The sequence below is a fragment of the Corvus kubaryi genome, unplaced genomic scaffold (assembly GCF_017639235.1).
Source record: "Corvus kubaryi isolate FWS band 111438036 unplaced genomic scaffold, C.kubaryi_AGA036_p1.0 split3-37355, whole genome shotgun sequence".
Classification (NCBI taxonomy): Eukaryota; Metazoa; Chordata; class Aves; order Passeriformes; family Corvidae; genus Corvus; species Corvus kubaryi.
Genome location: NW_024582089.1, coordinates 929,542 through 954,183, shown reverse-complemented (window position 1 = coordinate 954,183; position 24,642 = coordinate 929,542). Strand labels below are relative to the sequence as shown.

The 24,642-nt window shown below is 51.5% G+C and overlaps 2 protein-coding genes across 3 annotated transcripts in view; one reads left to right on the top strand and one right to left on the bottom strand.

Moving 5' to 3' along the window:
* The window catches only part of LZTR1 (leucine zipper like transcription regulator 1), a 44,770-nt gene extending 29,702 nt beyond the window's left edge, over window positions 1–15,068 (top strand). The window contains exons 10-20 of one of the 2 annotated variants that reach the window (XM_042015938.1): window positions 167–277; window positions 1,482–1,574; window positions 2,473–2,568; window positions 3,627–3,810; window positions 5,631–5,800; window positions 7,586–7,742; window positions 9,049–9,175; window positions 10,249–10,398; window positions 10,609–10,714; window positions 11,413–11,493; window positions 14,259–15,068. In XM_042015938.1, the coding sequence (XP_041871872.1) occupies window positions 167–277; window positions 1,482–1,574; window positions 2,473–2,568; window positions 3,627–3,810; window positions 5,631–5,800; window positions 7,586–7,742; window positions 9,049–9,175; window positions 10,249–10,398; window positions 10,609–10,714; window positions 11,413–11,493; window positions 14,259–14,375 (1,392 nt within the window). In that variant the 3' untranslated portion in view covers window positions 14,376–15,068. The other variant, XM_042015939.1, reaches the window with a different exon arrangement.
* A 1,861-nt stretch (window positions 15,069–16,929) lies between these two features.
* On the bottom strand, window positions 16,930–24,641 carry LOC121658743 (arginyl aminopeptidase; the record flags this gene model as incomplete). Its single annotated transcript, XM_042015966.1, has 11 exons — window positions 16,930–17,192; window positions 18,213–18,355; window positions 18,954–19,178; window positions 19,785–19,893; window positions 20,230–20,342; window positions 20,582–20,695; window positions 21,470–21,705; window positions 21,822–21,938; window positions 22,465–22,613; window positions 23,833–23,973; window positions 24,351–24,641. Coding segments are annotated over 11 exons (1,803 nt in total), but the record flags the coding sequence as incomplete, so codon positions are not given.
* Window position 24,642: the final 1 nt, after the last annotated feature.

Below are 24,642 nucleotides of genomic sequence, written 5' to 3'. Positions count from 1 at the left end.
CCGTGTGTTCCTTCCAACTCAAATATTCTTGATTCTGTGATTTTCCTCTTTCACTGTTGATCTGTTAATAGCAGGTCTTTTTTCTTGGCAGAAGAATAGGCTTTTATTTATTACCTTGCCTTTTTTGTCCTTTTCTTTTTGTTTATTCCCTGTTTTGTTTCCCCAGTTACCCAGTGGGAGACTCTTCCACGCAGCAGCGGTTATCTCAGATGCTATGTACATCTTTGGTGGCACAGTGGACAATAACATCAGAAGTGGAGAGATGTACAGGTTCCAGGTAATTTGCTGATAAACATACTCACTTCCACACCAGTTCCACATGATTCCTGGCTCTGGCTTTGGCTGTGGAGTGTCTGGTTTAGCTCACTATGAACTCCATGGCTTTTATTCCATGGCTTTCCAACAGGCAGCCTCTGTATTTCAGATTCAGCTTTCAAAGGTCAATGTGTGTATTTAAAATCTTTTGAGAAATGTTATTTGGATAGACATTTTGGTAAGGTCAAGCCCTCAAGTGCCTTCTAAAGTCCTACAGAGATCATGACAACTTTGATAAATCATTGGAAAGTGTAGCAGATGGGATTTGCCATGTTATTTCATTAAAATTGGCTGTTCCTCTTCAGTGCTGTCCTGTTCAGGGCTCTGGGGCAGTGTGTTTTGTATTGAGGTTTTATCTCCATGCAGCTCTCCCACTCCCATCCCATAGAAATACGGGAATCGAAAATTTTAAATTCAGGATACTCACACCAGATTAAATCCCACCTACACTCAAGTTTATTTTTATTGCATGGCACCTTCAAGACAAGTCCTGAGAGCAGGTGAGACTCCCAGCCTCTGAATCCTCATATCTGGAAGTTGTGATGAGACACAATTCTTCCATGTTACGCTGTGTTATCTGTCCTTACCCTCACTGTGGAGGAAGCCCTTGCATGTGTTTGGTTTGCTTGTTACGTTCTGCATTATGTACTACACTGAGGCTGAGTTAATAAGAAAATCCAGTGATATTAGATGTAACCTCGGCACTTTTGGTTATAGAGTCACGGAATCAGGAATATCCTGAGCTGGAAGGAACCCACAGGGATCATCCAGTCCAGCCCCTGGCCCTGCACAGACACCCCAACAACCCCACCCTGGGCATCCCTGGCAGCGCTGTCCAAATGCTCCTGGAGCTCTCCAGCCTGGGGGCCGTGCCCATTCATTCCCTGGGGAGCCTGGGCAGTGCCCAGCACCCTCTGGGGGAAGAACCTTTCCCTGCTCTCCAGCCTGACCCTGCCCTGACACAGCTCCAGCCCTTCCCTGGGTCCTGTCCCTGCTCACAGAGAGCAGAGATTGTAGCTGTCCCTCCACTGCCCCTTGTGAGGAAGCTGCGGACCCTGAGGAGATCTGACCTCAGGCTCCTCTGCTCCAGAGTGATTTGAGATTTGAAGTTTATATAGCCATTGAAATTAATTCTGTCTTCTGTGGGTTTTTGGTTTTTTTTTTAGTTTTCTTGTTACCCTAAATGCACTCTCCATGAAGACTATGGAAGGCTGTGGGAAAACAGGCAGTTCAGTGACTTGGAGTTTGTTTTGGGAGAGGTGAGTAGAATTTATTGGAGAGGTGCCAGCGGGGGTGTTACTGTGTGTGTGGTGTGTTTGCTGGGAAAAAGCAAATTCTGCAATGGCTGTGCCAGAAACCCTGGGAATGAATCACTGGGGAACTGTCTGCCTGGTTTAGTAAGTTTCACTTATCCAGATAAATTTTTAAAGCTGCAAAGGAGAAGAAACTTTTAAACTGAGAAGATCTATGGGTCACTGACTTAGCCTGAATTTATCGAAGCATGTTATATAGAGTTGCAATATGAAAATGTACCAACGACCTCTGTACTCCCAGGTCCCAGTTGCCTCCTGGGAAGGCAGGTCAGTGTTTTGCAAACCCATTATCATTTCAAGAGCCATTTTTAATTACTGAAACAAAAGAGAATGAGAAAAAGCAGTACAGGGGAATGATTCTCTAGTAATGGAAACAGTTAAAAATTTTAACAGAGAACAGGTTTTCTGAAGATAAACATGAGATATTTGAACTTACCTGCATTCCTTTTGCAAAAAGAAAAAGTTAGAAAAAGCTTTGCAAAGCTCGGAGAACAGATCCTCAACAAGAGGTGAAATAAATTATGGCAAAACCGTAGTGTTATTTTGAAAAGGGAAAATGAAACAGAAAATCAGATGCAAGAATAAAAAGTAATATATGTGACACGGGAGCTTCCGTTAGTTGAATATGACACAGGCTCTTTCCCAAATGGTGTTTGCCATTAGCCTTTGGGGAAATAGGTGTTGAATTTCATCTGTATGTGCAGAGCAGATGTAAAGCTGCCTTTGAGTCTAACTTGAAATGTATTGTAACCTGGGGTTCAGCCCAGGTTTCTGTGACTTCTGCCATCTGCTACGAGCATGTGATTTGGGGATGAAAATTGAATGTGGTTTCTACCTTTGGCAGAAGGAGGAGCGAGTCCGAGGGCACACTGCGATTGTCACCGCTCGCTGCAAGTGGCTGAAAAAGAAAATCATGCAGGCCAGGGAGAGGGTGAAACAGGTGAGTATTTTGGGAAAGTAGCCTTGTAGCAAGGTAAGGCTTATTCTGCCCAGGTTTGGGAATAAGGTTGTCAGGGGAAAAGTAATATCTGCTGAGACAGCTGGAGGATGGGAACAGTGTCTGATGCAAAGGTGCTCTTGAGCAAGTAAAATAAAGAGGATCATTAGTATTAACAAAGGCTACTGGATGTGTATCAGGAGCGTAACATGGAGGAGCCAGAGTTAATCCAGTTAGCTGGATTTGACAGTGTGGTTCTTGGAAGCTCTCGTAGCTGTCTGAGGTCTAATCTTGTGGAATGCCCCAGAGAGGTGTGTGTACCCTTCCCCATGGGGGAGGTAAGAGCTATGTCATGGGAATGGCCCACAAGATCAGACAGATTAGAGGGAAGGAAGGCAGTGCTAAGGGTTTCAGCTGCTTCTGTTCCCTTAACCTCTGTATTTTTTTACTTTTTCCAGAGCTGAAAGTCTGGTGCCTCTGATCATTGTCTATTAATTTTAACTACATCCACGTTTTCAGCAGCAAACATTTAATGGATTTTGGGGAGGTGGTAGCACACAACCTGCAGTAAGATGTGGATGCCTCACTGCCCCTCAGTTAATTGTTTTGCCACTGGAAAGGCTGTGGGGAAAGGCTGTCATAGTGAAACTTGAGGTAACAGAGTGCTTTAAAATAGTTTTGTGCAGCACTTTGAGCTCTGCCTTTGCAGGGCAGGGTTTGTGGAATCTGCTCCCACCTGTCCCTCCTTCACAGAGTGAGGCTGTTCCTGCTGTGGGCAGGAATATGAGTTCAGTGCAGTTCATCCCTCCCTTGCTCTGACGTCCTGCTTCTGACCTGTGTCCAGGAACTTGCTTGTGTTCTGATCCATGTGTGTCCCAGGATATGGAACAATAAGTCTAAGACAAATAAATTCCTTGTTATCTTGAAGATAATCCTGAAGCTAAAGAGATCCTGGGTCTTGAAGAATGTGGAGTAAGGAGAAGGATCCTCTGGTTTGGTGGTAACTTGTGTGCACTGGCACAGCCTTGTGCCATGTTTGGGTGGTTTTTCTGTTTCATTAGAAATCAAAGCAAGACGTTGAAGAGGAGGGACACACCACATGCCAGAAGGATGGGATTGGAGGGAACGTCAAGCTGGGCCGACTGCAGCCGCTGCTGGAAGTGCCCATCCGCGAGGCCGAGGCCCAGCCCTTTGAGGTGCTCATGCAGTTCCTGTACACGGATAAGATAAAGTATCCCCGCAAAGGTAGGGCAGCAGGTGAAGTAACACTGGCTCAGGGAGGGGAGGGGGGCAAACGTGTTTTGAAACAGCAGGATCAAGCATTTGCAAGTGATCAGTCCTGTTCTGAGCACTTAATTACTAACCTGAGATTAAACAAAAAGCAGATTTTTATCAGAGCGTACTAACCATGCTTTTTTTTTCCTAATTCTTTTCGAATATCAAGGAAGAACAAGTTCTTGATCATTCCAAAAGGTGTAAAAACTCCCAAACAAACAAAAAATATTGTGGTGTTTTGAACATCACAGCATCCTACTTGGAAGGACCATGTATCTAATTCCTGGCTTGGCTTATTTCCTTTTTCTGATATTGTTTTTGATCCATTTTAAACTGTGCCCACACAGAAAGGTGTGCAAGCCAGTATTTATCACCTGTTAAAAATCCAGTCTGAACGAATGCCTCAAGAAAGGAAAAATCCATTTGATGCATTCATTGAAGTTCTCTGAGTTAAAAACACTTGTGGGCAGGGAAGTAATAGCCAGAGATCTTGCAGCTCCCACACAGGGAATCCAACTCCTGGCTGTGTGAGTGGGGAGGGCTGTGGGGTGATGGGAGTGAGGCTGGATACAGCGAGGAACTCCAGCTGCTGGGGCTGGGGAAGCTGCAGCCACGGGGCACAGTGAAGTACAGTGAGGTACAGCTGCCCTAGCTCTGAACTTTGCTTCAGCCCTTTCTGCAAAGGTAGTTCTCAGAAAAAAAGTGATATGTGTCCATTTGTGTCAAGGCTTTCCCTGTGAGGAGGCCCATCTGAGAATGATCCCACTGAATGGGGGTGAGGGAGCTGCTCCCTAGATTCTGCTGACGTTGCCAGATCCTGCTCCCAGCCGTTCTCTGATCCTCGGTACCCTCGCCTTGGGACGGGCTCAGGCCAAGGGAAGGCTTGGACCCCTGAGCTCTTCCCATTGTTACAGGCTTCCCAGGCAGGCTGCCCCTCTTCCTCCAGCCCATGAGAGGGTCTCCCTGGTGCTCCCCTTTCTGCTGGGATCCTCCATGGGCCCTGCCCTGCCCATTTGTATTCCTAGCTGCTCCTCTCAGTTCTGAGAGCAGCACCCTGGGGAGCCATCCAGAGGCTGAGCTAATGGAATTGGGCATGCTCATCAAATGGGATTTTCCAATTAGACACGGGGAAGGCACGTGACATGCAAGAGGGCTTTTCTCTATTAAAAAGTAGTTAGAGCAGATGGGCAGAGCTCTTCTGTGAGGAAAGCAAAGGCCATGGGGGATTATTCCTTGAGCTGGTGTCCCAGTAGCTCCATTGCAGTGGCCTGCAAGGGTCCCCTCTGCCCCTCTCTCACTTCAGCCCTTGTAGACCACCTGTGGGTCTGTGCAGGCTAAAGCACAGAGTGAAAGCACAGAGTGCCTTCATAAGGGTCTGTCAGAATCAGGGAGCTGATTGTTACTACTGTGTAAAACCCAAGGACTCTGGCAGGGCTGTTGGCAGCTGGGCACTCTGAGAAATTAGGCTGCAAGCTCCAGAGCTTGTCAGGGATTTTAAAGACTTCACTTTTTTTGGAGGGTTTAAAAAAATTGTGATCCAGATTGTCACAAAATCTTTGTCTAAAAAATACTTTGGAGTGGCTTTTGCATGCTTCAAATTTGAGCCTCCTTTTCTAGTATTGATTCAGATTTTGTCTAACCAGGAGTGGAATTTTTTTCTCCATAAAAATACTCCAGTCACTGCCTGTTCTACTATTCCGATTGCTCTGGTTGATATAAAAAATACTTTTAGAAGGGTTCCTCTCTTTGTTCTGTGAGCTATCCAGCAGTTTTCCCTCTTGCAATTCCAGGTCATGTTCAGGATGTGTTACTCATTATGGATGTGTACAAACTGGCCTTAAACTTCAAGCTCTCTCGGCTGGAACAGCTCTGCCTTCAGTATATTGAAGCATCTGTAGATCTGCAGAACGTGCTCATTGTATGTGAGAATGCTAACAAGCTTCAGCTGGATCAGCTAAAGGTAATCACATTCTGCATACAAAGTAACTGATAAGAAAGTTTTAAAAATAAAATTTATGTAATTAATGTTTGGCTGAGCTTTTGCAAATGCACCACTCCTTTAATTACAGTTGCTTGAGTATATTTAGCATGGGTTGTCCTGCAGTGGCTTGTGATATTATGTAGGCTTTTTTCAATAAGTGCTCGATATTTTTGCATATCTGCTTTGTAGAATGTCAAGGGCAGAGTGACTTTGGCTCTTCATCAGTTCACTCTTGCTGCAGCAAGATGGAACCAGTGCATTGCCTGGTCTTGCTGTGTTACATACACTGAGACTGCAGATAGGTTCTTTCACCTGGACAGATGGAAAAACTAAACTCTGTTCTCAGGCCTTTGCACTGAAAAACAAAATGTGCCAGTGGTTCTCTGTCTCTGTGGTGGGTGGGGGGCTTTTGGGTGTTTGGTGACAATCAGGGTAGGGTTGACCCCCAGCTGCAGCCCAAGAGGTGCTGGCCGTGCTGATCCCAGTGCAGTGCCCGGAGCCAGTTCTGCTGAACCTGCAGGGAAGCAGCTCCTGCCCCCAGTCCAAGAGCCAGAGCAGGACCATGCAGTACCTGCTGATGATGTTCAGCCTGTGCACACCAGTGACCTGTTGCTGGTGGCTGCAAGCACAGTGAGGCTGGAGAAGCCAGTATGCACCATCACTTCGGAGAGGAAAGACCTCAGGAGGACAGCAGCAGGGTCAGCAGCAAGTATGTAAATGCCAGCACAGCCTTTGGTGCATGGCACCATGGTGCCATCAGCTGCCCAGAAGCTCAAGCATTGGTGGATCTGGTGCCCCCACCTGCCCTGGCCACCTCTGGGGTGACAGGGGCTCTTGCACAAGGCTCCAGTCGGGCAGGATCACCCTGAGCTGGCATCCTGTCTGCTCAGGTGCTCCTTAGTCCTCATGGGTGGGTCCTCGGTAGAAAGCTGCTCTTTGTGGCATCCCAGTCATTGTTTAAAACATTTCACAGGTGAGTCCTGACAGATACCTTTGGCTCCCAGGTGAAATAAACTGGCAGGAAGCAGACAGTAGTAATGATTCTTTGGGTGAACTTGTACCCACTTTATAGTGAGCTGGTATAGATTGCATTTATTGCTTATTAAAATGTTCTGAGGGAAAGCCTTGGTTCATACTGAGAAATGAAGTGCCCTTTTTTTTGTCTCAAACTGTTTGGCATTAGATCTGGTTCATTTGTCACCTTTTCACCACACTGATTTTTGTAAGAAGTTTATCACACAAGAGCCTTCCAGAGCTCTTGAACTGTTTGCTGTGTTTACGGAAAAGGTTCAGGCAAAACCCACACAAGGAGTCCTGCAAGCTCTTTGGACCCTTGATGGAGAGTGTCAAGAGTTAAGATCTCTTCACCCTTTTAATTAACTTTTGGTATCTAATTATGTTAAGAGTTACTATGAGGTAGCAACCAATCTTCATTATCTCTGTGAAGTTTTCAGTATCTCCTGAGATTCCTGTATTAGAAAGCTTTGGAGCAGCTCAGTGGGCAGTTAATCTCTTCCTTGTCAGTATTTCTAGTCAAATTTTTCTAGATGCTTAGAATTGTACTGAATTTGCAGTTCAAGTAGGAGCCTAAATGGTCATTTAGGAAGGATAAGGATATCATTGTTTGATAGTTCCAGCTGCAGGATCCATGTGGAGGTTCAAAGGAAAGGATGGCTGATGGCATATGTAACGTGTAACATTTATGGGACGCTGTAAGATGACTTCAACCATGAATTTTTTAATTAATATTGGTGTATTTTTAAGGAACATTGCCTGAACTTTGTGGTGAAGGAATCCCATTTTAATCAAGTCATAATGATGAAGGAGTTTGAGCATCTTTCTTCATCCCTCATTGTGGAGATTGTCCGGAGAAAGCAGCAGCCTCCTGTCCGAACACACTCTGACCAGCCGCTCGACATTGGTAACCTTCCTGCTTTATGGAGTAATTCCTTGTGCTGCTTTGGCGTTGCTAATGGTTTGTTTAGCCTGGGAAGATATCTGGGAAGCAGCCCTCTGCAGCCCACCAGTTCCCAGCTGGGATAACTGCTCAGGCTCTCTCCCAGACAGAGACAGAGCACAACAGTTCTTTTCCCAGTGAGTTTCAATCAGAATGGTGTCCCATCAAAGTACATGGGAAACATCGTCGTGTTCTTGCAATAAACCATCTTGAGCCTGTTCAGAGAGATGAGAGAAAGAGCAGAAGGGTGTAAAGAGTGATCCGATAAAAGGCAGTGGACAGTCACTCAAGTGGCTGAAGGGTGACAGAGCTGAGCAGGGAACCAGCCTGCTTGAAGGTGTTCACCAAGGAGGAGCAGGAGGACGGAGGAAGATCTTGTGAATAAGGCACTGCTCTGTGTGCATGTATGAAAGGAACAGGACGAGGGGAGGGGAAGAGAAATATGTGATTTACAGTTTCATCATGGAATTCATCAAGGGCTGATTTGGGACTAGTCTTACTCAACATTTTAACACCCTGACACACAACACAAGGAATGTAATAATGAGATTTTCTAAGGTCACAAAGTTCAGAGGCATTGGCAGTGTTGGTGTAGAATGCTGCACAAAAATAATTGGGAACTGGAGAGAAAGAGAAGGAAGCTAGTCCTGGAAGGTCAAGTAGAAAGGCCTTGGCTGGCATTTTTCCCAGGGAGGAGAGGTGCACTGGCTGGGAGGGTGGCTCGGCCAGTTGTGTATCCAGAGCTGGAATGGTGTGAGAGACCCAAACACTAAAAACTGAAAGATGACCTTTGAAAATATGAGTGAGTTTGGAGCAGACTTGGATGTGCTCCATTTGTCAGTTGTGTATTTACAAAGGTTGATTAAAATATTGGATAAAAGAAGCCTTTGTTGCTGATTTGGGAAAGATTTTTCATTAATACACAAAATTTTATATTCCTTGTGGTTGGAAATAGTGAAAATGGAAGGGAAAAATCAGCTTTCATATCTGCAGAGAGCACCTGTCAGTGTGGCCAGAGCTGGAGTTTGCTGTCAGTGGCAGAAAGCAGAGCTGACAGGTTTGGTTCTGGGATGGGCAGCAGGGAATGAGTTGTGGTGGGGAAGGATGAAGCTCATTTTGCTCCACAGTTAGGAGGAAGGACTTCACTCAAATTCATGCTGCGAGTCCCAAAGGAAAGAGGGGCTGGAGCTCTGGCTTGGCCACGTATTAGTTCGATAGCACCTGGTTACCTGGAACTATCATGTCTTTATTTCATTATGTTTGATTTCAGGAACATCCTTAATTCAGGACATGAAGGCTTACCTGGAAGGAGCTGGGACTGAATTCTGTGATATCATCCTGCTCCTAGATGGGCACCCACGGCCAGCCCACAAAGCCATCCTGGCAGCTCGCTCCAGGTGAGCCCTGTTCCTGACAAGACAGTGTGTGAAGGACAGTGCAGTGCTGGGCAGCCTGTGCTCAGCTGGCTTGGTTTAGAAGACAGGGAGGAACTTAAATCTGCATGAAGTGTTAAGATGCAGCTTTGCTCAATGAGTGTAATAAGCCTTTAAGCAGTAGTGATTAAATTTTTTTCCATTTGATACCCAGCAGGGAAAGATAGGAAATTAGAACTGCAGAGATTCTCCAGAGGGTGTGTGAGAAGCTGCACTGCAAGACAAAGCATCGATAAAATCACAGGAAGGGAAAAAGGGTGGAAAACATAAGGTGGTTTCAGTGAAGTGGAAAGCAGCAGATGTCCACTGAGGTCAGAAGGAGCCTTTGACAGTGAACAGTTCGTATTGTGGAACTTGAATTTCTTTCTCACTTTCTGATATTTAAGATTGGTTATGAATAAGCATTAAAAAAATGGTGCCTGCCAGAGACTAGAGTGTTCCCATGCTTTATGCAGAGAAAGGAGTCCACCCTGCTGAAGGTGGGACTGTTCTCCCTTCTCAGGACGTGGGTGAAGTGGATTTGTCCTGCACTTGTGTGTTCTGTGGACCTTCACCTTATGTTCCACCAAACATTAAGTGTTCACATAAAATTTCTATTTCAAATATTGTCACAGTTTTTTTTGCAGACCCAGTAACAATATTCAGTATTAGTTACTGTGGTATTTTACCAGAAGCATTTCACAGCTCTTAAAACAGCCCTGATGATTGGCAGCCTGTAGATACCGAGGAAATTCATAATGCTTTAAGCTCTCTACTGGGTCTTATGCAAATTAGAGAAAAAAATCAAAGCACCATGTGTCCTAATTTTCAAGAAACAGACGAATTTCAGGTAGTTCTGATGGTAATTAGGGGGATTATATTTGGAGTTTTCACTGGCAGACATATATGAAAAAAATAAATGAGCAGTGGTTTTGCCCAGGTTGTCACCTGAATTTGTTGCTTTGGAAGCTCCAGTTCTGAATAGCAGCATTTGAACAATACTGGGTTAAACCATGTGTCTGCAGACTGTGTTATATCAGTTTTATTTCCCTTTCCAGTTACTTTGAAGCCATGTTCCGTTCCTTCATGCCAGAAGATGGGCAAGTGAACATTTCTATAGGTGAAATGGTTCCCAGCAAGCAAGCATTCGAGTCCATGCTTAGATACATCTATTATGGAGAAGTGAACATGCCTCCTGAAGACTCCCTGTATCCTTAAATTCAAAGGAATTGAAGGATCTGTCTCAGTGCATGTCCAGCAGGTCACCTTCCTTTTGCGTTGGATTGCCTGGCACAGGCTGGGAGGATGTTCTCTCAGGGGGCACCAGCAGGCTCTGCACTTCCACTCCTCACATGGATTTGTTTGCCATCAGTGCTCTCACCTTCGCTTTCTGGTTTATTCCTCAATGGGATGAACAGATACCTCTTTGCAGCACCTTACTACTATGGCTTCTCCAACAACAGACTCCAAGCCTACTGTAAGCAGAACCTGGAAATGAATGTCACAGTGGAGAATGTGCTCCAGGTAATTGTCCCCAAGCACTTTAATTAGTCACTTAGAGGAAAGCCAAGGGGTCTGGTCAAGTGGGTACCCCCAGTGCCAGGTCACTGAGACTGCCCAGACCCTTCCAGTGGCAGTGTGATGACTTGTGTGGGAGCCCAGCCTTCAACAGCATTGTTCCTTACCTGGTACTGTGTTGCTTCTGTTCCTGTGCTGCAGGGTTCAGCAGGTGCTGCTCACCTGGCTTCTCCTGAACTCTCATCCCCCGTTACAGAACTGTTTCTAAAGGTCTTTTTTAGATGACCACGTGCTCAACACTCAACTGTAAACCCTTTTTGGCAGACATTTGTTCCAGGGCAAATGATGATCTGCAGGTGACAGACATTAGTCTTGTTTTATCAGTGATGCTGACAGGATCTGGCAGTGGGGTTTGAACTAACAAAAGATATTGTGTGGTAAGAAAGCCTCCAGTGTCAATGCCAGCTTCCAGGCAGGCAGCCTGAACATCTGCAGCACGAGCAGAAGCAATTCCTGCTGATTAGCTCTTGAGGACTCCATACATTTTAAATCCAAGGCTTATTTTTGAGTAGTTCAGAAAAGATTCAGTTTGTAATGCAAAATGGAGATGTTCCCTAGCTAAGAGGAGTTACCTGCTCTGGGTCAGGACTGTTTATGCATCTGAGCTGTGCAGAAGGGAAATCACATTTTTGCTCCTGCTCTAGATTTTAGAGGCAGCTGACAAGACCCAGGCCCTCGACATGAAGAGGCACTGTCTGCACATCATCGTTCACCAGTTCACCAAGGTTGGTTGCATCTTTTCTGTGGCTTTTGAGAGCTGCTGTCCTCTGTCACTGCCTTGGTTAAAGACATGTTAATATAGAACTCAGTGTAGTTCTTCCTCATTTGAGAGGAAGCTGAGAGCTGGCTGCATGTTACTGACACTCACTGACAGGACTGCTAAGCACACTTCTCACACCAAAGTAAATGGAAGACTAGAACAAGCTAGTCTAGAAATGTGAAGCCCTTCCAAGCCAGAGGTTACCCAAAGTTGCTTCCATTTCCAGTTGTTCCAACTGTTAATTTTGTGCCATGCCCTCGTTGGATTCCTATCTGTATAGCAGGGTAAATTTGTTGTATGTTGAGGGCACAAATCTCTGCCTCACTAGCAGTTATCAGTGTGCTACTCATATTTCCCTTGAACTATTCTCTGCCATACATACTATATTGTCATGTGCTCTAAAACAAATTACCATGTCCTGGCTGGGCTCTCTGTGATTTCCATGTTCAACAGTTGGACTCCATGGTCCTAGAGGTCTTTCCCAATCTTAACAATCCTGTGGTTCTGTTTTGATGGGATTATGCATTAGTGGCAGGAAAGGTCAAGATACTTTGTGCTGACACTCCTGTCCTCACTTGAGAGAATAAGGATATTGTCATTTAATTGTTCCTATGAGATGTGATCGATCCCTCCATGAGAGTTCCCCAGCATGTCATCAGTTCATCGCTCAACTCATTAGCATTGCTGAAATAGGTAGATAAATCATAGGAATTGGGATTTCTGGATGCTACACACATACTGGTAATAATTCCCTAGTTAATATTCAAGTAGCTCACTCTCCTTTGTATATTTAAACTCACAATCCTCCTGGGGAAAAAGAGCACTGCTATGTCCCATTAGTGTCTGGAGAGGAGACAGGACGGTGTTCAGGCTCTTCATTAAATGCCAAAGTTGCTGGAGCGTGACGCATTTTACATTCAGAAATAACTGAAAATGCATAAAAAGCATTGAGAGGGGAGCCAGCATCCAGGAATCACTCCCAGAGGAGAGTCCACAGTGTGAGGTTGCAGCCCCTGCCTTCATCCTCTCTGTTTTCTTCTGGCCCCTTGAGTCCTGCGGAGCAGCTCGGTTCAGCAGGGACGGGGAATGGTCCCACTGCAGGGTACAGGACATCCCTGGGGTTGGGGTCAGTGCCTTGCAGCAGCTGAGGGCTGAAATATCACAGTATCACTTCCCAGTGGAGGCCACAGGAAGACAAAGAGGTGTGATTCTCCCCAGAACATACAGAGGGAAATGGACATTGCAACACTGGGAGGCAGCAATGGGAGCTGGAGGGCGTTCCTCAGCTGTACTTCCTCACCAGGATGTGGGGAAATGTTTTATATTTAAACTGTTGACTGGTAGAACAGTGTTCATCAAAACGTGGCTGGAAGACTGTCAAGCAGATGTGCATGGAGAAATCTCAATTATGCAATGTTTTCCCTTGGACTGAGAGGCCTCAGTGTGTGATTCTTGGCCTGGGCTGGGTGACTCAGTGTGCCTGGGCACGGACACTCTCTGCTCTGCTCCTGGGCCAGCCACGGGCTCTGAGGGGGATTTGTTCTCGGGCATAAGCCCGGTGGGTCACCAGGGCTCAGGCAGGCCAGGTCTCTGGCTGTGGGATCCCCTGTTCTTCCAGTAACTTAACACCGTTCTGGATTTGGACTGTTAAGGAGTTTTCCTCACAGCAGGAACATTACTGAAGAGCTGTTTCCCAGAGGTTCACTGCTTTGGGCAATGTGTTTACAGGCTCTTGTGTGTCAGTGTTGTGCAAAAGCCCTAATAAACCTGCTGTTGTGACGTGTTTGTAGTGACACCCTGATCTGTTCCGCAGTGCGTGCCTGGGCTGGGGGCAGGATCCCACCAGTGCTAAGGGGGTCTCTCTCCCTCCCTGCCAGTCCTGCCAGTCCTTAGACTGGGGATATTGCTACAAGCACGTCCTGAGCCCTTTCTGAAAGCATCCTCAGCTATTTCCTTCCTGGCCTTCAAAGGTTGCTCAGGACATCTTTATTGTTTATCCCAGTGCAGCTCCCTAGAGCCAGGTGATAATCTCAGTTCAGGTGAGGCGGGTGGGTGAGTGGGGCACAGTCTGCCTGGAGGCTGGGTGTGTGTTAGTGCCTCTAGACAGAGGGATTACTGGCTCCTTACCATGAGGTTGTGGAGAAGGGAGGAATGTGTAGAGCTCCTTTTTGCTAACAGTTGAGCTTCTGACCAGTCCAAAAGCATGCAGTTTGTTGTAGATTCTCATCTATCTGATGTGGTGGAGGTTTTTGTTGGCAACTGCTCCAGTGACCTGCTTTGACTGCAGGAGGAATGCCAGCAGAACCAGCATGGACACTGAGAAGAGCTTTTCCTCAGGAGCACAGGAGCAAAGAGATCCAGCCCTGAATCACATTTTCAGTGCAAAAACACAGATCTCAGAGCTCAGGCTGTGCTGGTGTCCAGCATTGCTCTTAGGAGAGTGCTCAGTCAGTGTCCTGTAGCAGTGGGGCTGTCAGTACCAACAGAGGGGCAGCTCTGGGGGCAGATTCCTGCTGCTCTCCACTCCCAGCAGTCTGGATTTGGTTCTAAGCCCCGACTGGAGCCCCATGGTCTGTTCCCTGCAGCCCAGCCCCACAGCTGGGATCTCACACCATCTGTGCCCAGCCTGACTTGCTGTGGGATGCCCAAGGGTAAAAGGGTAATACATGAGCTGTGATTTTGGGAGGGTTTTAATTTCTTCCTGTTTTTTCTGTTTTGTTTTCCTTGAAGGTCTCCAAGTTGCCAAATCTCCGCTCGCTCAGTCAGCTCCTCCTCCTTGATATCATAGATTCTTTAGCTACCCACATCTCAGACAAGCAGTGCGCGGAGCTGAGCGCAGACATATGACGTGCCTTGGTAATCCACCTTCTCATTTGTTCCTCAAAAACACTGGCACTGTAGAGCTGGCTCTCTGGTTTACTGTTACGTGTTGAGCAGCTCAGTGTCTGCACTCTGCAGCAGCCCTGGAGGAACAGGAACAGCTGAGGTGCTCTCTCTGGATTTGCTGCGTTTGTACCTTTGTGCAGTGTTTGGACTTTGTTACATTTGTTACCCAGATGTAGACTTGAAATCATTGCAGGCAGGCGTGAATTGATTCCACATGGTTTGGGGAGTTACTACGTTAATAATTAAGTCCATTATTACTTTCATACTGTAAAATCAAGCAGTCATGAGTAAGAGTCACTAATCCTTTGAAACACAATATTTAAAGAATACTATTTAAAGAGCTTCAGCTGACCCAGCCCAGGGGCTGTAAGGGGATGTCAGAACAAAACTGGGAACAAGAGCACGTGGTGTTCACAGGGGGACTGGCCCTTGGACCAGAATGCAGTGACTTTTCAGAGACTCCATGGTGTGGATTGACAGATAAGCCCCTGTGCAACTGCCTGGATTGGGGGGCTGTGGGAATCCAGACCTATGCTCTGCAGCAGGTCAGACTAGAAGATTACAGCAGTCCTCTCTGGCCATCAAATCCATTAATCCTGTCTTGCTAAGCCTTTCTAAATATATTTATTAATAAAGAATTAACTTCTCCTGGCATTTCATGATTGACTTGGATTTCATTTTGGAAAAAAATTAAGCAAAAAACGTTCTGTGCTTGATGAAGGTCACATTGTTAAAAATAAGTGTGTTACATCTTGTTACTAATTTTATATTGAACTGTCTCTGTGAGCCTTGCCTTTGCAGGAAGGTGAATGAAGGCAGAGTGCCCTTCCCAGCCCATACAGGAGCAGCTACTGTTCCCTCCCCTTGCAGCCCCCAGCTCTGTGCTGGGTGCTTTCCACATTGCAGAGTGGAGAGGAGAGTGGTGTTGGTAAAGTGTCTGGTGGTGGAACTGTCCCAGCCCTGCCCAGAGCCCTTGGGGCTGCCCCAGGAGGGAGTGGCAAGCAGGGAATCAAAACCTTGTCCTGCTCCAGCTGCAGGGGCTGCTTCCTGCTTGTCTGGAGCTGGAGTGGTGCAGGATCCCTGCCGAGACATGCAGCTCCCAGCCCTTACATTCCCACCCTTGCAGCCATGATTTGCATTCAGTGAAGTGTTCCTGGAACAGTTGTGGGCTCCTTGTCAGCATCCCAGAGTCTGACACACCTGCCCGTGCTGCGGTGTGCCCAGGGTATTGCAGTCTGTGCAGTGGAGAATGTGTCACGTATTTCATCCAAGGGAAGTGCTCTAGGGACGACCCCATCTGTCTCCCTGGTGGCTTGCTCAGGTGAGTCAGACCAGAGGTGACAGGTGCTTCTGAGAGCCAAGGGCACCTTTTAAAACAGAGGGATTGTTTCCAGATGCCTCATAGATAGTGGAGTCTCATAGCAGAGGTCATGTTAATTGTACTGACAGGATCTGTGTTCCCTGGGAAACCAGACTGGCAGCTGGAGAAAGGTTCTACACTGCAACTTGTAACAGCACTACAGTTTATTTCCAGTAATGCTGATCCACTAGAGGACACCCATTGCCCAGGGAAGCCTCATTCTCTCAGGCTGAACAGGTTGGTTTCAACCATGCCACAACCAGAAATAACTCACAAGTGGGCTCTTTAAATCCTGAGCCCACTTGTGAGGAAATGCATGATCTCTGCACCCTCGGAGTGGGCACTGTGGGGTCTTGGCTTTGGGGGTGGTTTGGGCTCAGTCATGGCTGTAGGGACCACAGTGCTGGGTCAGAGATTTAGCGTGTGAAAACTTGTAGCCCATTGTGATTTGCTTCTGGGCTGCTGTTGTGCAGAGTGCCAGGACCGTGCACCTCTCTGAGAGGACACCCGAGTTTCCCAGGAGATCGCAGGATGGGAGGCGTTGCAGGGGCCTCACACACTGTGGGGTACACATGAGCTTCCCAGGGCAGTTAGGTGTTCTTGTTATCACCACCTTGTTATCATTATGGCCAGCAGGCTCCCAGGATGTTCCTGCAGCCTTGGGCAGTTTTGTACTGGACTTTGTGCAGTCATATCCCTGCATTTGATAAGGAATAAGAAACATTGTGGCTGTCCAGCTTTGTCTTATTCCTACAGTCTCTGCCCTTCAGATTGCTGGTGGGAGAGCAGGAGCGCCCCTTTCCTCCAACCCAGTGCAAGCTCCAGGGTAGTGGCAAAAAGCAAGGTGGAGGAGCAATGCCCAGCTCCTCTGGAGCAGCAGCTCAGGGCACTGGAGCCAGGAGGTTCCAGCTTTGCCACACTGCACCAGCTCCCCATGTCCCCGCTGCCACACGGGACCTGCGGCAGCTGGGCAGGAGCCGAGCAAGGAGCAGTGTGGATCGGGGCCAGGAGCTGCTCCAGCCCTGCAGGCACTAAGTCCAAGCCCATCCCACCAGTGCCAGCACCACCAGGAGTGCTCAGAGCAGGGCTGGCAGCGGGGCAGGGAGTCACTCTAAGGTGGCCCGTGGCTCACTGGGAACAGGAAAAACACAGAGAAAAAATTACACATTTTAATAAGGAAATGTGCAGTGCGAGGGACGCACCGAGGTCCTGCCAGCAGGAGCACCGGCGGAGGGAGCAGAGCCCGGGCTGCCTCACGCCTCAGCTTCCGCCAAGCCCAGGATCTTCTTGACGTAGTTCTGGACGTTGACGTGGAGCTGGGGGGCCGTGGCAGAGAAGGTCTCCATGGCCAGGGCCCGTGTGGCCTCGGAGCCGCCCCACATGGCGCGGTACAGGGGCAGCGTGTACTTCTGCTTGCCCTGCGGAGACACAGCGGGTCACCGCCCAGACTCCGCCCGGCCCCAGCGGCGACGCCCCCCATTCCCCGTCCCCAGCATGATGCCTCCAGCATCGCCCTGCTCTTAGCCAGGCACAGAGCACATGGGAATGGCACAGGCTGGGGCATGTTGCCGTGGGCAGCCCTTGGCACTGCAGCACCTGGAGAGGGGAGAACACCTGGACCTTGGAGAAGGAGCAGACCCTGATTAAGTTCATGAAGTTCAACAAGGCCAAGTGCAGGGTCCTGCACCTGGGTCTGTACAGGATGGATGGAGGGATGGAGAGCAGCCCTTCACAGAAGGACTTAGGTGACAAATTGGACATGACCTGGCCATGTGCTCTCCCAGCCTGGAAAGCCAACTGTGTCCTAGGCTCATCCCCAGTAGTGGGGGCAGCAGGTGAGGGGGAGATTCTGCCCTCTCCTCTGCTCCCGTAAGACCCCAACACTGGAGCACTGCATCCAGCTTGGGAGTCTCCAGCACATGGACAGAGCAGGTCCAGAGGAGTCCATGGAGATGCTCTGAGGGCTGGAGCCCCTCTGCTCTGGAGCCAGGCTGGGAGAGCTGGGGGTGTTCACCTGGAGAAGAAAAGGCTCCAAGGAGACCTTAGAGGCCCTTCCGATGCCAAGAGAGCTGGAGAGGGACTTTGGAGTGACAGCACAAGGGGGAATGGCTTCCCACTGCCAGAGGGCAGGGTTAGATGGGATATTGAGAAGAAATTCTTCCCTGTGAGGGTGGTGAGGCCCTGGCACATCCCTGGAAGTGTTCAAGGCCAAGTTGGAAGGGGCTTGGAGCAACCTGGTCTAGTGGAAGGTGTCCCTGCCCATGGCAGGGGGTGGAATAAGATGAGCTTTAAGGTCCCTTCCAACCCAAACCATCCTGTGGGATTATCAAAAGCAAGAGCGAACCCCTGTCTCTCTGGCACTGAAGGCCCTGTGCCCCATGCCCTTCCCTCCCCACTGGCATGCTGCTGGGCACAGCCACCACTGCTCAGGGACAAACCTGGCTGTGCAGGAAGTCCTTGACTTTGCTGTACTCTGCCTCCAGGTTGTTCTTGAGGACGATCTGGCACCAGCGCAGTCGCAGCTCAGCGTTCTGGGACGCGGAGATCTTGGGGTACATCTTGCTGAGCCTTTTCACATTGCCTGTGAGAGGGGAGTGGTCACCATCCCCCAGGGGCTGTGACCCAGCTCCCAGCCCTTGCTCCCAGAGAACCCTGTGAGTCCATCCCAGCTGTGCTGCGAATTCTCTGGGATCCTCCCAGCCTTGGGTCAGCCCTGGCCCCTGCCCAAGCACCCTCCACCCCCAGCTCTGGAGCACCGCAGGTACTTGCTGGCTCTGGGCAGGACGGTGCCTGTGTTGGGCCTTCCAGGCTGGGCAGCCCTGCAGGGCCACGTGCTGGTGGCTTGGGGTGCCAGCACAAAGTGGGGGGAGATTCCTCAGCAAAGAGGGCAAGGAGAGTGGCAGTGACATGGGGACACAACAGCCCAGCAGAGCCAGCCTGGGGACAGCAGGACTGCACATGTTCCCATAAATCCAGGGACATGCTTCCCCTGGCTCTCCATCCCCCACCACACTGACCAAGGCCTCCCTGGCACCAGGACCCACAGAGAGGGGCTGAAGGGCACACACCCGTGTGTCCCCCTGATGTGGCCTCAGGTCCCCAGCCAACTGGCTGGACTGGGGCATGTCACCCTGTGTCTCCTCTGGGCACCAGAGCCCTGGGAGTGACCTGGCACTCACCTTCAGGCAGAGGGGATTTCTGCAGGACCTGATCCAGGAAATAGACCAGCTGGTACGTCCTCCAGCCCGTGATGTCCACGGCTTCGATCGCCTCCATGTTCAAGCCGTCGGCTGCCCAGAGCTCTGCCAGCTCATCCGCTGGTCTCATCAGCTGCTGCCCCGGTGACAGGTCAGGCAGGTAGGGCGGCCAGCCCGGCGTGTTCAGCCAGCGGTCAAACTCAAACCCTGCAGCAAGGCAGGGGGGAGAGCTGGGAGCAGATCCCTGAGCCCCACACCAGGTGCTGCTGCCCAGACCTCCCACTGCCTTCTCCCAGTGCCACCAAACCTGCCCAAGGACAGTGACCACCACAAACTAATGGGGTGAGGCCGTTCAGACACACGGGCTCAGGGTGTGCTTGTGGGCAGCAGCCCCACCGCCACCCGCTCAGCGGGATGAGCTGGCTCCAGCAGGGAAAGCTCCTGCCAAGCCTGGATCTCCTGCAAGGCTGGGCCAAGCCCAGAGTGCTGGCTGGGCCTGATCCCAGTGCTCACCAGACTCACCAGGCTGAGTCATGGACACCCTATGAAACAGCACCCAAGTGCAGAGCAGGGACTGGGTTTGGATGGAAAAAAATCAGGCTGAGCCAGCACGTGCCCAAGCCTGGGCCTGATCCCAGCTGGCCACTGCCGTGCCTCCTCCGACAGAGCCAGGCCAGCAGCAGCAGCATCTCCAGTAAAACACACAAACCAATGTGCAAAGGCTCCGGGGGATATGGGTGGCTCTGACACCTGTGGGTGCGGGGCTGTGAAGTGGCAGCCCCTGTTCCCTGGCCAGGATGGTGCTGTGCTGACCTGGGATGGAGTCCACGCCTTTCTCCTTCAGCTCCGGGAAGTACTCCAGGAAGAACCCGAGGGTGTCATCTGCAGTGATGCTCTGGAACTTGAACCTGTTCACGTAGGCCTGCGGGGACAGATGGGGCTGGTGCCAGACGCTGTCACCCCAGCAGTGCTGCCCAGCCCTCTGTGTGCTCCACCTCATGGGGGAACCCATTCCAGCCCCTGTTCCCTACAGGGGCTGCCCAGCCCCCTGCATCCCCAGGGATACCCCTCAACATTCCCAGCACCTGCTGCTAGCACAAGGCTATGCTGTGCCCTCATCTTATTTCCCTATTAACATTCCTGTTTCCCACCTCTTCTTCCTCTCCCCAGCCACCTTCTCATCCTGTCCTTCCCAGGGTGCTGCTGTGCCCCAGCCTCCTGCCATGGCATTTTGGATAACTTTGCAGCTCACACTCACCTGGAGGAAGGCATCAAACTTGCTCTGATTGCCCACAAGATGAGCCAAGTAGCTAACGAAGCAGTACCCCTTCTCATAGGGCGTTTCATTGTACGTGTCATCGGGATTGACACCTAGAAAAAGGCAAAACCCTCAGAAACCCCCTGCCCACCTGCAAAACAAGACAGCCCTCGTGTGCACCGAGATTCCCCCTTCTGTGCTGGGCGCAGCCCATCCCATCCCTCCTGCAGCCAGCGTCTCTCCCGGGTCCATCACCCGTGCTGGTGTTACTGCCAGCCATGGGACAGCCCAACTCCCCCCAGCCCGCCCGCCACTGTCCCGCTCCCCTGGAGCCCAGGGACACCCCACAGACCTGGCTCGATCACCACCCGCAGCTTGTTGAGCGGGTGGCCCTCCCCCGTGGCATCCATGTGCTGGCGCAGGAGGGCCCTTCCCGTGGCAGCCTCCAGGCAGGTGTAGGGCAAACCTGGGCAGAGACAAGCGGAGGCGTTCGGGGAGCCCGGCCAGACCCCTGCACACTGCGGGCACAGCGGGCGCTGCGACGGGAGAGGAACAGCACCAGCAACAGCATCAGAGCTGGGAGAGCAGGGAACCAACACAAGTGGAGTTGGGATGGCAGAGCTGCAGGGAGGCATGGGCAACCCAGCCCCGGACAGCGAGAGATTTTTAGAGCCACTTCAATTCGTATGGATGCAGTAAATGGTGCTGGGAGAACACAAGCTTCTGGACAGGACTGTGTATCCAGGGGAGAGCTGCAGAAGGGTGAGGAAGATGAGGCTGGCCAAGGGCAGTGCCCAGATTCCTGGCAGGGGTTCCATCTCAGAGCAAAGGCTACCAGAAATCACAGACTGGTTTGGGCTAGAAGGAAAATTACACATCATCCTGTTCCACCCTCTGCCATGAGCAGGGACACCTTCCACTAGGCCAGGTGGCTCCGAGCCCCATCCAACCTGGCCTTGGACATTTCCAGGGATGGGGCAGCCACAGCTTCTCTGAGCAACCTGTACCAGTGCCTTCCCAAACTCACAGTATCTAATCTAAACCTACTCTTTTTCAGTTTACAGAACCCCACAGGGCCTTGCAGTTGCTGCCCTTCACCTCTTCTGAGATGCAGCGCCAGCTCCATCCCCACCGGCACTCGGAGGGACGCGCTGAGCTGTGGGACACAGACCCCAGACCCACTGAGGGCTCAGCACCCGTGCAAGGGCTCAGCACCCCACAGCCAGGCACGGCCACGCACCGTAGACCTCGGTGGAGATGCGCCTCTGGGCGTACATGGTGAAGCCCTCGTTCAGCCAGAACTCGCCCCACGTGGCATTGGTGACCAAGTTGCCAAACCAGCTGTGGGAGATCTCGTGGATGATGACGTCCACCAAGGAGCGGTCCCCGGCCAGCAGGCACGGCGTGACGAAGGTGAGGCAGGGGTTCTCCATGCCGCCAAAGGGGAAGGAGGGCGGCATGAACAGGATGTCGTACCTGCCAGGGAAGGCTGGGCTCAGACCCCACTCCTCCTGCAGATGGGGCTGGGGACGGAAGGAAACTCTCTCCCTGCCCCTGGGGAACCAGATCCTTCAGGAACCTTCCAGCCATACCTGCCCCAAACATAAGGTCCAAAGAGTTTCTCTCCAACCACCAGGAACTCCTCAATCACCCCATCGTACTCCTTCTTGGCAGCCTCGATCAGGCAGGGCTCGGCCCAGACGCGGCTCCTGGCCAAGCACAGAGAAGTTTAACCATTAGGGAACTTTCACCTTGTTGCCTCATCAGACAGAAATTGCACAGGTTTATTCCACAGTAAAATAAAACCCTGCTGATAAGGCATCTAAAGTGGCCAATAGTGCAAACTTCTGTGATTTCTTTCCTTGTCTGAATGTCAAAGGGCTTTTATATGGCTGCAGTGGCAGCCAAGAACTCAAGAAAGCACCAGTCTGTGAGGAAATGTGGGACCCTCCGTGCACAGGGACCCACTGCCCTCATTCACATGAGGGGTGACATGAGCAGAGCTAGGGACCCTCCTGAAGGTGAGGGGACACAGCACCAAGGCTCCTTCTCACTCTCCAATTCGAGAAGGACCCTCATCCCATGAGCCCACAACCTGGTGACACAGACAGGGACGGACTGTGACAGTGTCTCTGCTCTCCAGAGCCCTGTGGAGCAGGGAGAGGCAGGAGGTGGCTGCCACAGGAGCTTCACCATGCAGCTCCCACAGCTCTGGGACCTTCCTGAGCCCCTTACCTTGGGCCAACATCAGCAGACACAATGTCCCCAACAACCAGAGCAATCAGGTAGGAGGGGATTGGCTGGGACATCTTGAATACAAAGGTGGTGTCCTTCTGCTTCTCCCAGCTCGTGGCACTCATCACAGCCATGAAGCCCTCAGGGACCTGAACACGTGGATAAAAACATGCATTAGATCCATGGTGTACACAATGGGAGGCCAGCTAAGCCAGCTGGGACGCCACAATGTCTGATGGCAAATGCATCCCAGCCTGAAGGTGCCGGGGCCGTGGGCACTGCAGGCTGTGGGGAGGAGAGCAGAGCAGCAACACCCCGAGCTCCCACTCGGGATCCCAGTTGCATCTCTCTCTGCAATACTAGGATACCTGGAGCTGCCCCAGGTGCTCCTGGAGCTACCAGGAGATAAGGAAATGCTGGAGCTGCAGGTGTGGAAGGGCAGAGGATGCAGATCCCTCAGCCACTGGCTCCCCTCCCAATTCTTGCACAACAACTCATTTTTCCTGTTCCCAAGCCAACGCTGAACCCATGGCCAATCCACCAGCCTGGGCTGAGCCCAGAGGGACTGATCCAGTGTCCCCATCCCAAACACAGTGGGCCCCGTGGTGCCCCAGGGAATACGGTTTCCTTGGTACAGAGCATCACCCCAGAGCTCAGTAACAGCCCCATCTCCTGGGAAAGCAAAATAAATCAATCCCGGCATCACCAGCTGATGCCACCATGTGCCACTGGCACCAGCTTGGTGTCACACCAGTAAGCAGCTCCCCTTGCCCCCAGCAGGCTGGCACACCGCGGCGGCCCAGTGCCGGTGCCCACACGCAGACAAGGGGGGAGTCTGGATTATTTAGTGCCATCTTTGGGGATTAGCAGCTGCTCCTTCCTGGAAGTTTGGCAGCCCCAGAACTGCCACCAGGACACAGCATGGCCCAGCATCACCACCCTCCTCCAGCTGTTTCCCCCCAAACTCAGCTCCTCCTGCTACAAATGCCAGGAGCTCTGGGCAGGACAGCCAGGCCAGCGCACGCACCCGCTCCCGGGCACCAGCACTGCAATCCCTGCCCTCTGGCAGTGGAAAGCCATTGCTCCTTGTCCTGTCACTCCAGATCCTTGTCCAAAGTCCCTCTCCAGCTCTCTTGGAGCCCCTTTAAGCACTGAAAGGGGCTCACAGGTCTCCTTGGAGCCTTCTCTTCTCCAGGTGAGCACCCGCAGCTCTCCCAGCCTGGCTCCAGAGCAGAGGTGCTCCAGCCCTTGGATCATCTCCATGGCCTCCTCTGGACTTTCTTTCCCAGCAAACTTTGTACTCATGGAGGGTTTTGCACCCACGGGGTGGGAGAGAATGGCTGGGGCAGCTCCTGGGGCTCTGCTTACCTTCACAGTGGCTGAGTAGGTGAACTTGACTGAGGGGGTGTCAAAGCAGGGGAAGAAGGACCTGTTGAGGACGGCCTGGCCCTGTGTGTACATGTAGGGCTTCTGCTTCCCCGCCGTCTGCTCAGGGGACAGCCAGCACACCTGGGGAAGGAACAAGACCCCAGTGAGGGGCTGCTTGACCACAGCTGCTCCCTGAACAGGGAGCTGGGGAGGGGCTCCTCACCCGGGGGTGCTCTGCCCACCCCAGGCCTGGTGTCCCCTGGTTACCCCCGCAGCTCCCCCCGGGTCTGGTGGCCCCCAATCCACACCCAGTGTCCTCCCGGTCCTTGTGTCTCACCGGGCCCGGCGTCCCTTCCATTCACCCGGTCACCCCTCGGGCTCGGTACTTCCTCGCCCCCCTCCTCCCTCCCCGGGCCCGATGTCCCCCAGTGTCCCCCGCCCATCCGGGGCCCGGTGTCTCCCAGGTGTCCTCCCGCGCCCTCCCGGGCCCGCTGTCCCCCCGGTGTCCCACCGCTCACCCCGGGCCCCTCGCCCGCCTCGTAGTCGATGAGGAGGGTGAGCAGCTGCCCGGCACGGGGCGCCTGGGGCAGGGTGATGTGCAGGGCGCTGCCATAGCTGGCGAAGGGCCGGCTCTCCACGGGCAGCGCCTGCCCGGTCGGGTCCCCGGGCCCGCCCGGCGGCGGCAGCAGCGCGGCGCGGCTCACGGCCAGCGCGGGGTGCGCGTCCAGCCGCAGCTCCGGCCCGCCCGCGTCCCGCTCGCATCGCAGCTCCAGCCGCGCTCGCCCGCGCAGCCGCCCCGCGCCCGCGGCC